This window comes from Trematomus bernacchii, unplaced genomic scaffold, assembly GCF_902827165.1.
Source record: "Trematomus bernacchii unplaced genomic scaffold, fTreBer1.1, whole genome shotgun sequence".
NCBI classification, from domain to species: Eukaryota; Metazoa; Chordata; class Actinopteri; order Perciformes; family Nototheniidae; genus Trematomus; species Trematomus bernacchii.
In genome coordinates this window covers 7,035,601-7,050,939 of record NW_022987714.1, presented here as the reverse complement: position 1 = coordinate 7,050,939, position 15,339 = coordinate 7,035,601, and the positions used below count along the sequence as shown (strand labels likewise).

Genomic DNA, 15,339 nt, shown 5'->3' with positions numbered 1-15,339 from the left:
TGTTATACTGCTCTGATAAACACACTGTGGCAATGGGCATGAATAGACCTTTTTTTATTTAAATGTTTTATATACAGCATAATTGCAAAATATTCCAATCACACATACACACATAGAAAAAAAGGCTTATCAGTGATCCTCCCCATGCTCACTAAATAAAAGAGCCAGTTCTTGTAAATAAACTCTTTCTGTGGTGTTGACAAAAACACGTCTGGCACACTGACCATGACTTCCTGTCATGGTTCCTGTCATAATTTCCTGTTTATGACGGGAGGGGGTATTTCCCTATTAAACATAAATAAATAAATGCAATCAATTCATACTAAATACTGCACATTCAATTGTAACAACATTTCCATGTTTCCTTTAACATCCTATTGTTTAAATCTAACCACAGCTGAGATAAATAAGAGGCTGGTTCAGACACTTGTGTGTACAGTATCTAAAAACCAAACACAATGTACGATTGTTTAAGGCACTTAGAAGAATCAGAGTAAAGCACACTGTAAATATGCGTTAAAAGTTTAAAACCCTCCCAGACAGGACTTCACATTTGTCAAATCAAATGCACTTAATAATAGTGTCTCATGCAGATAAGTATTATTTCTTGAAAGATACAGTATGTGCTAAAGACTTTCTTTCTTTCTTTGGGAAATACACATGTTTTCAATATGGTGACTTTACATTTCTATAACTTTATGAATTGCTTCTCAGTCCGACAACATTAATTTGTACTACTATAAGATTTGTCTGAGAAGGAACTATTGACATCTGCATTTCAGTATGGTGACTGGTTTGCAGATATTCACCTAATCTTTATTACAGTGTTACACTGTTACCAGTGATTAGAGATAATACTGTGTGTACGTGTACATTTGTAAATATAGGAGGAGCAAGCTTGTTCACACTTATTGTATCAAATCAGACTTTGCCCTCAGCTCTCTTTAGGCAAACTACCTCACAAGACTTGACTTATACTGAGGTGAGCTCAGTTGTACTGCCTTAAAGTGTCTTAACATTTAAAAAAAGAAACTGAACCTTGCCATTTAATTTATACACATTTTTTGGCACTGAGTCACTCTGTGGATATGACATCCTCGAAGAGCAAACGCTTCCCATTAAGACCACCCAAATACTTGTGTGCACTGCTGGTCAAATATTCAGCAATATAGCCTAAACAGGAACTTCACATTGCATGAGCAGCACAATCAGAAAAACTGTCTAAAGCTGAACGCTTTAAAAAGGACACATTTGCTCAAATAGCTGTTGATGGTTATTACAAAAAATACATGTAAAATCTTGAATATGGTTGGAAAACATTTTGGCACTACCTCAAAATGAGTTTCAAATTCAACTTCAAGGAAGTCCATACTGTACATATTAAGAGGCTTCGTTAGTGATGCAATCACTGCAGAGGTCGTGGCCAGATGTCCATCCCAGTGTAGAACAACTGCTTGCTGCTGGTGATTGTCCTTTCTGCCGGCTAGATCTGAGCAACATAATGAGGCGTGTTGTTGTGTGTCACTTGGGAGCTCGGGGTGTTGCTGTTATTCTGGCTACACACCGGGCCGCAGGTGTGTGTGAGCCTGCGAAGGTACTCTGCATGGACAGGCTTGTGGCTCTGCAGCACTCTAATGGCTTCGTCAACGTTGAACCACTTCCTCTTCCGTCCTGTGAAACATGGGAAAGACAAGGACCAATCAACAGGCAGAAGTGTGATGTGCTCAAGGACAGTTTGTCAACAAATATGGATTATACCTAATGGTTGGTGTTGTTGGGATTAAACCTTAAGCCCCGGCCACACGAGGACGATAACGGTCGTATCTGCTACAGTTCACTATCAGATAGACGGTTCGGCCACACGAGGCCGACATGGAAACGCAGAAAACGATAACGATAACGGGTCCCAAGGTGGGTAGATCTGCAAACGAAACGCTCTGGGGGGGCAAACGGCTCCGTGTTTACGCCTATAGAGAGGCGAAGTCCCTCCCCTTCCGGTGGGACTCATGGGACCTTATTTCGGAAAAAGTTTGTATTGAAGTCAATGGAGAGAGAAAGATTATCTTTCGATCCCGTTTGAATTGTGCCACGAATTATGATGTTTGTCAATCTTAAATAATAATTTCCATGTCAAAAAAGTCACAGTTTGTCGTAAAACTGTTGAAATATAAGACTATGAAAAATACGCAACTAGAAAGACTACAAATCCCAGAATCCCGGTCCCGCATGCTGGCTCTTACGGAACCGACTAACTCCCCTTTTGTGTATGTACAGCTCTCAACATGCCCAGACTTGTAGTGATTTTCACCTCTTAATACTTTTCGCCTCATTCTGAAAGAAAGAAGTGAAATGTGCCAACGTGACGGCCGTCTTGGTGTGTGGTGCGAGACGGGAGATGTAGTTCATTGAGCGGTTTCACACAAAAGAAGTGTTACTTCACAGTTTTACAACACATTTTTATTTTTTTGACTTGTAAAATTATCTTTTAAATTGACAAACATCATATGTGTAATTTGTGGCACAATTCAAACGGGATCGAAAGATAATCTTTCTCTCTCCATTGACTTCAATGCATAACTTTTCCGAAATAAGGACCCATGGATCTCAACCGGAAGGGGAGGGACTTCGCCTCTCTATACGATCATTTCCTGATAACGATGACGCAATAGCGCCGCCTCTCCCCACCTCTCCCGCTCAGAGATCAGCTGCTGGGCTGTCAGAAGAGGGGGAGGAAAAGAGAGGCTCCGTGTATTATTATTATTATATTATTATATAGAGTCGTTATTCATTTGTTTTAAAGCTCAATAAATAACAAAGAAGACCTTTGACTGGCACTTTTCTAATTTTGTCCGGAAGATTTAAACTTTAACGGACATGTTGACCGGCGAAATTTGTTTTAACTGAAACCCTGCTGCACGGTCCCCTCGTTCCTTGGAAGAGGCGGAGAGGTGGGTGTTTTTCATCTGCTGGTGGACTACCGGAGAGATTTACAACAGGAGCAAACGCTTGCCTCGGGGAGGGAGAAAAAGAGCCAGAGCGTCCACAGCGGAGAATAAACAGAAGGGCAACCATGGCAACCATGCGCGGGAAGTCTTCTTCGCTGCTTTTGTGGCAGGACTACAGCGCCACTTACAGGCCTGGCATATGTACTACAGCGTCTCCAGCGCTCTCGTGTGAACGGACACGTTTCTGGTGCCTGTTGCGTGTGGACGGAATACTTTTTTGATAACGATTGCGGTCCGTTTGCGTTATCGTCCTCGTGTGGCTGCAGCCTAAGACCTAGTAGTATTACGTAGAGCCATCTAATAAATTAAAGGATGGAAATATAATCAGCAATTATTTTAAAATGTGATTAATTTTAAAAGTAATCCCTCAGAAAGGAATTGCAGAAAAAAGCCCTCAAATAGATTTTCTTTTAATTTGGTGTTTTAGACTGACAAAACAAAGACACTGCCTTAAGGAAATTGAGAAAACAATCGCCAAATAAATGAATAATAAAAGAATAATTATTTTACATATATTTAGCTTGTTTATATAATAAAACTCACTAGCAGTGCTACTGTAAGACTGTACCGGAGTGGTAAGGAAGCTTGCTCAATAGGCAAAATAACCTTAAATTGCCAAACCATTACATCATACAACATGGTCAAGGGTAAACTCTCCATCACATGTTGCAGCACTGAAGTCAGAGTGGAAATGTACATTCCTGACCTTTAGTTGATGTTTATGAAGACCCCATGTCACCAAACCTTCCTAAAAAAGCACCTTCCAATAAAACAACGTGTCCAGTAAACTGTCAGCTGGGAGTTATTTATACTTTAGCTTCAAACCCATCATCTCCTCCAATTGTACTCCTCAAACAAGGAATTGTGCATGGCCTGTGATTATCATAGGGTGGCGTGAGAGGGAGGGGTGGGGGTCAACCACTATATGTTGACACCCTGAGGTACACCAACGCTGGCCTCTCAGTTGAGGGGGAGAGAAAAAATTAAACATGCAGTGCAACAGAGGACAATAAGGAGGGGGCAGTGGAGAGTGATGATAACTGAAAAACAACTGTGCACAGCAAACACCCCTCCCCTGGTGAACTGTAGTTATATGGGCAAAAGTTAGTAAAAGCTACAGTTTTGAGTTGCATATAATTTGAAATATAATACACGTTTAAAACAAATAGTAATGAAGCACACATGCAGTGGTTATCCATTTAGGAAGACTAGTTGTTGCTCCATTTGTTCTGTCAGTATTTTGGGACAGTGAACACAGTAGATCAGATGGTTTGACTTCATAGCTAAGTATGCGTCTCAGTTTCTCAGTTTACAAAAGAGGCCCCAGCGGTCATTCTCAACAGTCCTTATCCTCAAAGAGACATCAAAATCTAAGAATTTGATTGAGAGTCAGAATATCTTGTGAATTATGATTGTGCACAGAAACGTCATTGGTGTAATGAAATTAAATACACATATATTTAAATTTGCCCCAACCCAAATGTGTAGGGGGTTTGTTTTAATACTTTTTTGCAAAAGGCTTGGTATCTAGGTAAATATTTGCAACATCATTTATTTATCAGTTATCAGTAATACAATGAAAAAGAGAGACTTAAACGTGGATTCATACCAATCTTGACAGAGTCCTCCCAGTCTTCCAGTGTTTCCGTCACAATGAGGGTGTAGACGTATGTCCTGTGCTTACTGTCTTTATTTTGCTGCAAAGAGTAAAAGGAACTTTAAATGACACTATATAAAGGACAGAAATAAACGTTAACGCAATACCAGCCAAGCTGTCATAAACAATAAAATACGTAATATTAACTAGGGCTGCGAAAGTAATCTGAATATTAATCCCAATATGGAATAGTGCAAATTCCAAATTTAGTATCTTTTAGAGGCAAAATATGTGTCAAAATATAAAACTGGACTGGCACAAAAAGCATGAAGCATACATTGGCGTTATATCATGGTTACTAGCTAAAGTGATACAGGATTTTATACTGAATTATATAATGTATTTTATGCCCTGTGAGAGTTTATTACAATTGTTCTATAGTCTGACAAGCTTACCTCAAAAATCCCAAGTAGTCTGCCAAGCTTTCCCTTCACACCAGCCTGAACACACATGAAAGAAAACTCATTAAGAGTGACCACAATCTGTTGTTAGTCACCAGTATGAAACATAACATGATGTAAATCATTGAGTACTCGATAAAGATGAAATCTTTGTGAAGAACTTCTAACTGTGCGATATTTCCTTACAGCTGCAACCCAGCCGGACCATGTGACCTGGTACTAGGAACAGCTCACTCTGTTCTGATATGTATGCACATTCTCAGTTGAACATTTGTCTGCACATTCTCAGTTGAACCTTTGTCTCATTTAGGACAGGAAAACTTCAGCAGGGTACTATCCCAGCATCGCCACATACTTGTGAGGCATCATACAGTAGGTAGACCTAAACATAGTCTGAGTGACAGGAGGACACACAGACCGGGGGGCTAAACACAACTACAGTGTATGAGTCGAGATCCATTCCTGTTTATGCACAGTCTGTGACTTACTGTATTTACTTGTACACAACTATGACCACTGAATTAGTTGTGGAAAAGTCATCAAACCGCATTCAACATGGTACACAATATATTGCTTTACTATCATCATCTCAATGTATATGATAAATGCATCTCAAAAGACTGGGATATTGTTCTCAGGGATCTTAAAGAGAGTCGGTACAGCAAAAAGAGAAGCAGAGCTGACTTCACTTTAATTTCTCTTTATTTATAGCAAGTCTTGCAGGAGCAAAACCAACAAAAGGTTTGTAAATTAAAGGGTCTCCAGATGATTAGTGGAGGGAAAAAAAAGTCAGCTTTACAAAATATGTTCCATTTCCTGACTGGATACTAAACATACTGGCTAAACCTCTTCAGGCTTTTTACAACATGTTCCAACAACATTTTTAGTTTAACTGGTCTCAAAACAAACTACAACTTGTGATGACAGTTGCTTTGACCACAAACATTTGTTCTCAAGCAAAAAGATCATTATGAGAGAGTGAAGATGAAGCTAGACAGATACTACATTTTTAATTATCTAAAAAAGTATAGCTGTGGCTGGCTGGGAGACACAACTCCAGTAGATCATGGCTTTGTTTGACTCTTGCTGTGTCTATCATGTTATTATAACATTACATGTTACTTGTTAGACGCTTTTATCCAAAGCGACTTACATACTCAATACTGTGGGCAATCCCCACAGGAGCAATTTGGGGTGAAGTGTCTTGCCCAGGGACACAACGACATGCTTAGGCAGTGGGGTTTGAACCTGTGCTCCCCTGATCCGAACACCAACGCACTAGTCCACTGCGCCGAGCCTGTTATAACCTGAATGCTGTAGCTTTGTGATGAAGAACGACAAAAGATTTATCCAAGTTGTATTTGTAGTACATTCCATTCACTTTAGCCAAAATGTTAAACTTTATTATGTAGTGATTATTGAAAGAAATTACAATCAACCTCTCCTGATCAGATAGATAAATGTCACATCTGCACAGATTATAGCAATCACACTAACATTGATCTTGACAGCAGAGTATTAAACATGACGTTCTGAATTGTTAGTTTGCCACAAGTAGCTCATCTATATTCAGGTGCATGTCTGGTCTGGGAGGCACAGGATGTGGGTAACTGGAAACCCGTTCCCAAATGTCACTGCCATACTTCAAAACTGTCAGCACACTTCTATCCAAGGCAGGGACTCACATCGCACTGGAGTTCAACAACCAGCCACCCCCATTCACTGAACTACAGAACAGTGCACGTGTAGTTCAACTATCACGGGTAAATATGTCCACCCATCACCTGGATCCATACACCATCGGGAGGATCTCAAAGTGTAACCCATGACAACACTCACTCTCAAGGATGGCTGCCATACTCACTTTATGTTTATGATAATGATCATTTGGGTCTGTGCCTTTAACATATCAAATAATATCAATGTTGTCAATTAATTTTCTAGTGTAATGTAACATTAAAGGGTCTCAGAAAAATTGCATAATGAGCCACAATGACTTCTTAGCCTGCTTTGAGTTTTGTCAACTCTATCATCACACAATGTAGGACTGAGTCTGTTCTTACTCATGCGATCATATTCATGTGGTAGGTTGCTGAGATTTTTTTGAAGACATGAAATGACCTAATTCACAATGTCCTTACTCTGCCTCCTGTTTATCTAATACTTTCCTTTTTAGACAACACAGCTAGTTGATGCTGTTGATCAGCTGACTCTCATTACTCACATGTTGGAAATTCCCTCAACCAGTTGAGTTCAACAACAACCAAGTCCTACTTTCACCTGCATTTACTCTGAATCTGAAATCCTCAAAGTACCTCAAAACTTTACTTGAGTGTATTGGAAGCATGTAACGTGTTTGCAATCTGTAGATACACATGCAAAAACACTATGGACATGTTTTACTGGTTGCTTTAAAGTAGTTCCAACACATAATAAAATAAGCGCAGTTACATGATGCCTGTGTCTGTTTTTTTCAGTGGATGAGCTCACCTCCTCGTACACCTCCCTGACGGCGGCCCCACAGGGCTCCTCCTTTGGCTCCATTCCTCCTCCTGGCACAATCCATTGGTCTGGATGTCGACTGCTGCTCACTAGAAGCACCTGCCAATAAGAAAGGCCTTGGTCAGGTCCCTGAGGCAGAGTTCAGGGTGCCAGAAACACGCCAACGGCATGCCCAAGTTTAGACTCGGTCATCACTTTAGGTGTCTGGCGGCAGCTGAGTGTGGGGCTAGTCATTCAGCAGGATCCATATCCAAAAAAAAAAAATCTAGCATCTCATGCCGGTCATTCAATTCATTTATTTAATGCAATATGAGCGCAGTGTGGATTGGGCTGCTGAGCATGTCATGTTATTTGTCACATAATCTAAATAAGAGTTGAGAGTAACCCGTATCCGGTGGTAAATGTTCCTGCATTCAAAGCACAAGTAGATACTGATGATAAACAAACAAAGATTTACTTTAATGGGTATGAAGTAACATTACATTTAATATAATGTTCTCAACACTTAAAGGTGGGGTAGGTAAGTTTGAGAAACCGGCTCGAGATACACTTTTTGTTATATTCCATGGAATGCTCTTAACATCCTGATAGCAATGAATATCTTAAGTGCTTTGACAAAAAATCCATAAAAAAATGTCATCTGTGGAAGCTGTAGTACTGTAAAAAGCACGACCAATCATTTTAGCCGGCCCGGCTAAAATAACTGGATGGCCTACCTGCCTGTCAGCCTTCCATCTGTGCACAAACTTATCTCGTGCCCTCATTGGTCATGTGCGCGTTCGTGTGTGTTGGAGGAGGGGCTCTGTAAGGAAGTGGCAGATTTTTTACGGTTGTGTATTTTCAAATTCTAGCGCACTCGAGCTGGTTTCTCCAAAATTACCTACCCCACCTTTAAGCCAAACTCACTTTTCCTGCCTGAGAGTTTTTCTGTCTGACATAAAAGGATATAATGAAAGCAACACCTTTAGGGAATATCTAATATTTTAGGTGGATTATACAATACGTTGCAAAACAATGTATTATCAAGATGGACAGCCTTTAAATAGAATGTAGGATAAGATTGTATCTGAAACAGCTCCACAATAACCATTGTATTAAATCATTCCAGCCATCATTTTCTTAATAAATAATAATCAAAGTTTTTGCTTTAAAAACAGACAACAATGAAACATTCAAAACTTGAGGTGGAAAAACATGACGTCTCATCTGAACTGATCAAACTCATTCGGCAGTGTTATTAACTGACCTCAATCAAATGAAGCTAGGTCTTTTTAAGGACGGCGTCCCTCTAGAGATGCAGTCACTTAAAACCCTATCTGGCATCCCACTGACCTGTGAATACTTCCTGCATCCTTTCAAACTTGTTACATGTTAGTCGAGCTCTCTTGACAGCTAAGGTTGATCAAAAACAAGAACTCAAAAATCAGCATGCACACTGCGAGATCATTATTGGTGCTAGTTTCTGAATGCCCGCTGCTTGTTATACACTATATAGAACACCAATGTCCCAGCTGAGATTTAGGTATATTGAAAATGGATCGGCATTCCTCCCTGGACCTGATAGTGAATGCATGGCAGATTAGTGAGGAGCACTAATGATAACATCTTCACGGCTGTCAAAGGTGGTCAACATCGCACAGAAAATACTTTGATGAGTGAAACTTCACGCCGGTGATTTGGCTTGGCTGTATTTCAATTCTGTAACCTCGTTATGAGGAGTAAGATAAATCCCTCACGAAATCTCAGGACTTAACCTCGTCATGAATAGCACACTATGAAACTAAAACTTAAAACTCACAAACAGCTCCTATTCACATGTTTACGTACTTTGGGTCGTTGATACAATGGCTTAAATGCAAGTGGATGTCTCTGTTCTTGCATTAACAAACACTCTGGGGACCGTGTGACTTATTCTCAACACAGGCCACTCTGTCAACATGTATGTACTGATAACAGGCCAAGTTAGGAGGTACAGGTTATTCCACTGTCAGGTAATATCACATTCAGTGAATTCAATCTGCAGTTGCCACCTTCGCACTTAAACCTGCGGTTAGATCGTTACCTCACTGGGTCACGTAGTACTCTTAATAGAGCCATTTGCATTAGGAATCATTTAACCTGCATGAACAATTATGACACAAGTGCAAAATAATTGCCAATTTAACGATGTAAAAGAACGATGCATCCCTTAAGGCACCTTCTTGATTTCATTCCTACTTAGTTTTTATTTAGTCTAGAACAGTGGTTCTCAACTGGTGGGTCGCGACCCAAAAGTGGGTCGCGGACCCGTTTCAAGTGGGTCGCGGACCCGTTTCAAGTGGGTCGCGGATGTGTGAGTGAAGAAAAAAAAGTTGAAAAAAAAAAATTCCATTTTTTTTTTTTTTTTTTTGGGAAAAAATGCAAACTTTTATTTTGAAGGACCGATTTTCTAACGCTGTGCATGCAGTAGGCGTTGGACTGGAAGTACCGGAGACCATAAATGGTTTTGAAAACTTCTGTCACGTAGTGATCATCTTCTCAATAAAACATCCCTGCTGATGTTTTTTCGAGTCTTCTGGCCAATCAGAATCAAGATTGTTGCCGGAAGTCCCCACGGAGAATAACTGCGGTAGAACTATTCTTTATACATCCATGGGTACAACTTCAGATACAAATGAACACATAATGAAATATGACCCCCGGTTTGATGATTGACAGGTCACAGAACAATGGGAGCTATCTACCCTTACCCACAATTTAAAGTAAATCACACAGACTATCTCCTCTGCAAGATGTCAGAACTAAGTGAAAAACAAACAATGGCATAAAATATTATTAATATGTCGGGTAGTAATAGATGTATTTATTTTCTTCTCAGAGTGTACCAGAATGCGTAGTTTATGTTAGTATTTCTAAAAATCTCCTGGGGGAGAATCCCCCCAGACCCCCCTGCTGGGGTTGGGTTTTCAGCATGTGTGCCTTTTTATATAGTTCAGCTTTGATTCCATCATCTCATTAAACCTTGTTTAAAAGCATACTTTAGTTCTGTGAAGGGATATAAGGGATATATGCACTGTACTTCACTTTTATTAATATTGTATTCTGAAAAGCGTATATATTACAGCACGATTTTTTGTTGAATAGGTTTGAGTGCTTCAAAATGTTGGGTCGCGATGTATTGACCAAGTAAAAAGTGGGTCCCGAGGCCTAACCAGTTGAGAACCACTGGTCTAGAATACAGTGCCAAAAAAGGATGACTTCATGTATATTGTCTTAAAACATTGACTCAAAGTACAGTAGATTTAAGTAGGATTTTTGCACACCCTGTAATGTCAAAGTGAAATCTGATTGTTATATTGTCATTTGAATAGTCCAAAATAAGGGCTATGCTAATATAGGTAATGTCCAGTAGAGTGTTACACTCTGTGTGACATTAATGTGGAGTAAAGAGTTGTTGAGGAGGTGAATAATAGCAGATGGCAGCAGTGGGGAGTGTGCCCTGCAAGAGCCCCTCAGACAGCGCAGGGCCGGGGGGGCACTGATGGCTGTCTCACTGACACAAATGCACACAACACACACAACACACACATGCATGCCCGATTTCACTCAAACGCCATGTGAAACACGTAGACCGTTCCACGTACGCAGCTACTCACACACACTCCCAGCCAAAAGGCTTTTCAAAAACCACTGATCAGCAGTCGCCTTTCTGAACGAAAACAAAAGAGCTGGGCAGACGAGGTGAATGACCCCGGCACTCACGTCAACATCAGCTTTAAGGTGATCAACAACTCATTACGTAAGACACTGAGGTTATATTTTAATCTATTTATTTCAGATTTGTATTATAGCTGTTGCAGGACATAAATAAACAGTGACTAGACGTATAACTTCTATACAATATAATGCAAACCAATAATACAGTATTGCTTCTGATGCTTTTCTAATTGAGCTTTCAGTATAACACTCCAATATTGTTTCAGAAAATAAGACGAGGACACTTGATTATTGTTTACTGACTTCCTGCTAAAGAATACTGTGATGATATGAATATGCTATTTGACCGTTGCATGTTGTCAAAAGGAATTATTCTTGAAAAAAATGTAATAATAAACTGACTTATTGAGGTTCTTGTTTTACATGTGTAAAATATTGTTTCTGTGTTAAAGTGTGATGAACAATGTTTTCCTGATCTCGTAAATTATAATGTTAAAGACTCAGGCCATATTAAATGAACATTGGTCACGTTTGTTTCCATTTCTCCAGCTGCAATTTGAAAAATGCACTTCAGGAATGCACTACTGTATTGTTGAGATTTGTTTTTACTTTGTTTTCTTATGAAGGATAAAAGGACTTAGCTACTACAACTGCATTTGTTGTGCAACCCTAAAAAAAACTACCATGTGATTTTACATCAATTTCTGGTATATTTTGATATTATTCCCTAATATATCAATTAAATATTAAGTTAATATCAAAGAAACACTGGTTTCAACCATTTTGCCCAGCCAAAAGCCCAGATTAGATTTTCCTTTTGTAAACTGCATTATACTACTAACTGGATAGTGTACACTGGAGCATACTTACAGCATAATGACTAACAGTACTTCATATGCCAGTTACAGCAACTATGATGATATCAAGAATAAACGCACAGTAAGTCATTATGTTGTGTTCCCTTGAATTAAAGGGTGAAAATGAACAGATGGCATTATTGTTCAGGGTACAAACAACATGAAGTCACCCTGTCGAATGTTTTCTGCAGATCTGTTCCTGGACTCCAGCTGATGTTGAGGAAGTGACTGTAAATCAGGCATGCAGACTGGATGGATAAGTTACCACATGACGTGAGGCACATCTAATCACAGCACACATGGTGACAGTGAAGGAACAGATCGGTTGGGCATGAGACCATTGCATCATGTGCCAGCGCAATCAACAACAATCAAAGTGACTTTTAGCTGATGTCAGCACTCTGTCACAGACAAGCAGCAGAGAGAGAGACAGAGAGAGTGATGAGGAAGAGGAGAGGGGGGGAGCACGAGGAGCAGGAAAGAAAATCCTGCACCTTGTTTCTATAAATTGCAGCTGATAGGTCACTTGGTGTTTAGGACACAGTGTAACACTCACCACTCACACCCCCCCCCATCCCCCTACAACCCCTCTGCCGTCCCCAGGCAGACATGCTCCGTTATCTCAGACAACCTGTGCCCTCAGTGTTCAACTTATTGTATATAAACTCAGCCTTAAATACTAACCCAGCAAGAGAAAAGTACTTTCCGGAGGCATCAAATGAAAATGCCTGCACTCTTTACATCTTATTTTGTATCAGCCACATGATCCTGTTAGGTGGCAGGATGCATTTGATATTAATATTCAAGGTGAAAGGTCACATTTGATTTAAAGGTAAGCATTTTTGAGTGGGCGTGTGCAAACTGAGCCAATGTGGGACAAGTTTTTCTGCCTAGATGCTAATTCTGCTATCAAAGTATTGATTATAATATACCAGCAATTCTGCCATTTATTTATATACTGTTGCAGCTTTATCTGTTCCTCTTTTAATGTATAATTCTAACCATTCACTATTGCCTATATGATATGCTCATTCTGGCATTGTTTTTGTTTGTTTATTTGGGTATTTACCATTTTTCTATGCTAGAATTGTGCACTGTATGTGTGACAGATACAAATATTGAATTTTGAAAACATGCAACCTTAGCCTGATTTATTCCTCATAAGAATAAATCAGGCTAAGGTTGCAGAACTGCATTGTGAACTTACTACAGTTTAAGTCAATTGCACATGGGATACTATAAAGGCAGCAGCAACAGAGTGGAGGTGTGGCAGGGTGCCTCAGCAAAAGGATTAGTGATCACAAAAACATGTGTTGATATGGAAATTATCCTGTACAATAACCACATCAGCTGATGCTAGTGCAAGGTAGACAACACCAATGTGCATGAATGTAGAATATTTTAAAATGACAGATGGTATTTAATGGCTTAGGAGCGTTACATACCAAAATGACACGAAAGTTCATAATCACATCCAATTTTAGATCTATAAAATGCATCAGCGGTTGAAGAGATATGTAACCACAGACATTCTTGAGGGTGCAAGGCTGTCAATGTCAATACTTGAGCCAGCACAGTGTGCAGTGGCAGGACACAGAGAGGATGTCTTTATGAATTATGAGTTATCTGGATTTCCTCCTGGACAGGAAATTCAAATGATGGGGCTCCTGCTGTGTGCTGGTTACAGTAAATGCAGTGCGAGACCCCTTGTTGTTTTATATGTCAAGTATTTTGGATTTTAGCCAGGTTAGTTTCACCTCTGCCCAACACATCAATTAAAAACGCGTGAGCAGACTCACGCACACAACATTCAACTGAAACTCGGCCTGCACTATGGCGTACACACTTTAAAACTACTTAACGATAACCAGGCAGAGTTTAGTAAAAAAGGAACATTGTCAACAATAAAGTATAAAGTTTAACCACTAACTCCAGCCGTGGACAAACACCCCTCTCACCTCTTCCTCTTTTTCGTTTTTAAAACACACACACGCCGCTCTCTTTTTGAACCCTTCGCCGTCGTACGTCCTGGTCTGGTTGGGCTTCAACTTCATCATTTATGTTCCCAATCGTCGAGTGTCCGGAAAAAATGTTTGTAAAGCGAAAATCTGGATTCAACCAGACGCTGGAGAAAGTGGCTTTCCGAGGGAGAGAGGGAGGGCACGAGTGTATCTCCCGAAATACTCCCAACTTTAAGCTTCTTCACAGACAGTCCTACAAAGTGTGCACTCGGTCCATTCATTCCTGGGCAATGTCAGACAGCTTCAGCTCGTATATTGTACCTACCATGGTGATTTATCGCCGCTGTCAACACGCATGATTCAACAGACTCTCTCCCATCTGAGCTGGGAGAGGTGAGCTGCTACCAGCTGATCTGAGAGCTGCCTGTCAGCCCCAAGTTACAACCACTTTCATGTTCATCATTAACAGCAGGATTGATAAGCCAAACATAGATCAAGTGTCTGCATACAGCTGCCAGCTCCACGGTGTGTTTCAGTACTGCTAACAGTAATCATCAGAAACACAAGTGAGTGATGGCTTTCAAGTGCCGCTCATAAGATCTTCACCCTTAACTGAGAAGCTTTAAAAGATCATTTTAGAGCCTTTTTGTGAGATATACATAGTAGGACATAGTAACCGTTTGTGAGGGGGGAGTTTTATTTCAGGTAATATTCTTTCAAATAATTTCCAACAAACATACATCCAATTATCCTCCATCCTATGTTTTAACATCAATCATCCCTTTTTAATTATCTGAACATTTTATATTCTGTTGTATTTACAGAAATTAAAATATTTTAAAGAGGTAGAATGGTAGGGGCTCAATCATTTTCATATTGAAATGTACAGAACCAAAAGTAAATAGACACACAGACCCCAAAATATACACTTAAATTAATAAATAAATAAACCATAATCTTGCATTTTCATTATTATTTGAAATGCCTAAACTCATACATTGGCAATTAAACTACTACTACTATTTTGATTCTGATGAGCTAACTTCTCACTGTAACTGAAGCAAGCATAAGGCCGTCCCTTGCAGTTTTAAGGTCAAATCAAGAAAACGATGGTGACACTCAATGGTTATTTACAGCAGCATGTTGCTGTAGCAAAGCCTGTAATATACGGCTGTGCAGAGGCTCAGGGTCTCCCTCTAGTGGAGGTGGACTTTCCTCAGACCCCAGGATGTGTTCAAGGGTGAAAATGTTCAGAGATGT

The 15,339-nt window shown here is 39.9% G+C and overlaps 1 protein-coding gene across 2 annotated transcripts; it reads right to left on the bottom strand.

The window, feature by feature from the left end:
* Nucleotides 1-38: 38 nt before the first annotated feature.
* Nucleotides 39-14,504, bottom strand: nudt4a (nudix (nucleoside diphosphate linked moiety X)-type motif 4a). Of its 2 annotated transcripts, none has more exons than XM_034141180.1 (5): nt 14,405-14,504; nt 7,554-7,664; nt 5,058-5,102; nt 4,615-4,702; nt 39-1,671 (listed from the first exon to the last, which is right to left on the bottom strand). In XM_034141180.1, exons 1-5 carry the CDS (start codon nt 14,405-14,407, stop codon nt 1,484-1,486), a joined length of 435 nt encoding a protein of 144 aa, XP_033997071.1. In that variant the 5' UTR covers nt 14,408-14,504; the 3' UTR covers nt 39-1,483. The 2 variants fall into 2 exon arrangements, with proteins under 2 accessions (XP_033997071.1, XP_033997070.1); XM_034141179.1 differs by lacking the exon at nt 14,405-14,504 and adding an exon at nt 14,077-14,392.
* Between the last annotated feature and the right edge of the window lie 835 nt (nt 14,505-15,339).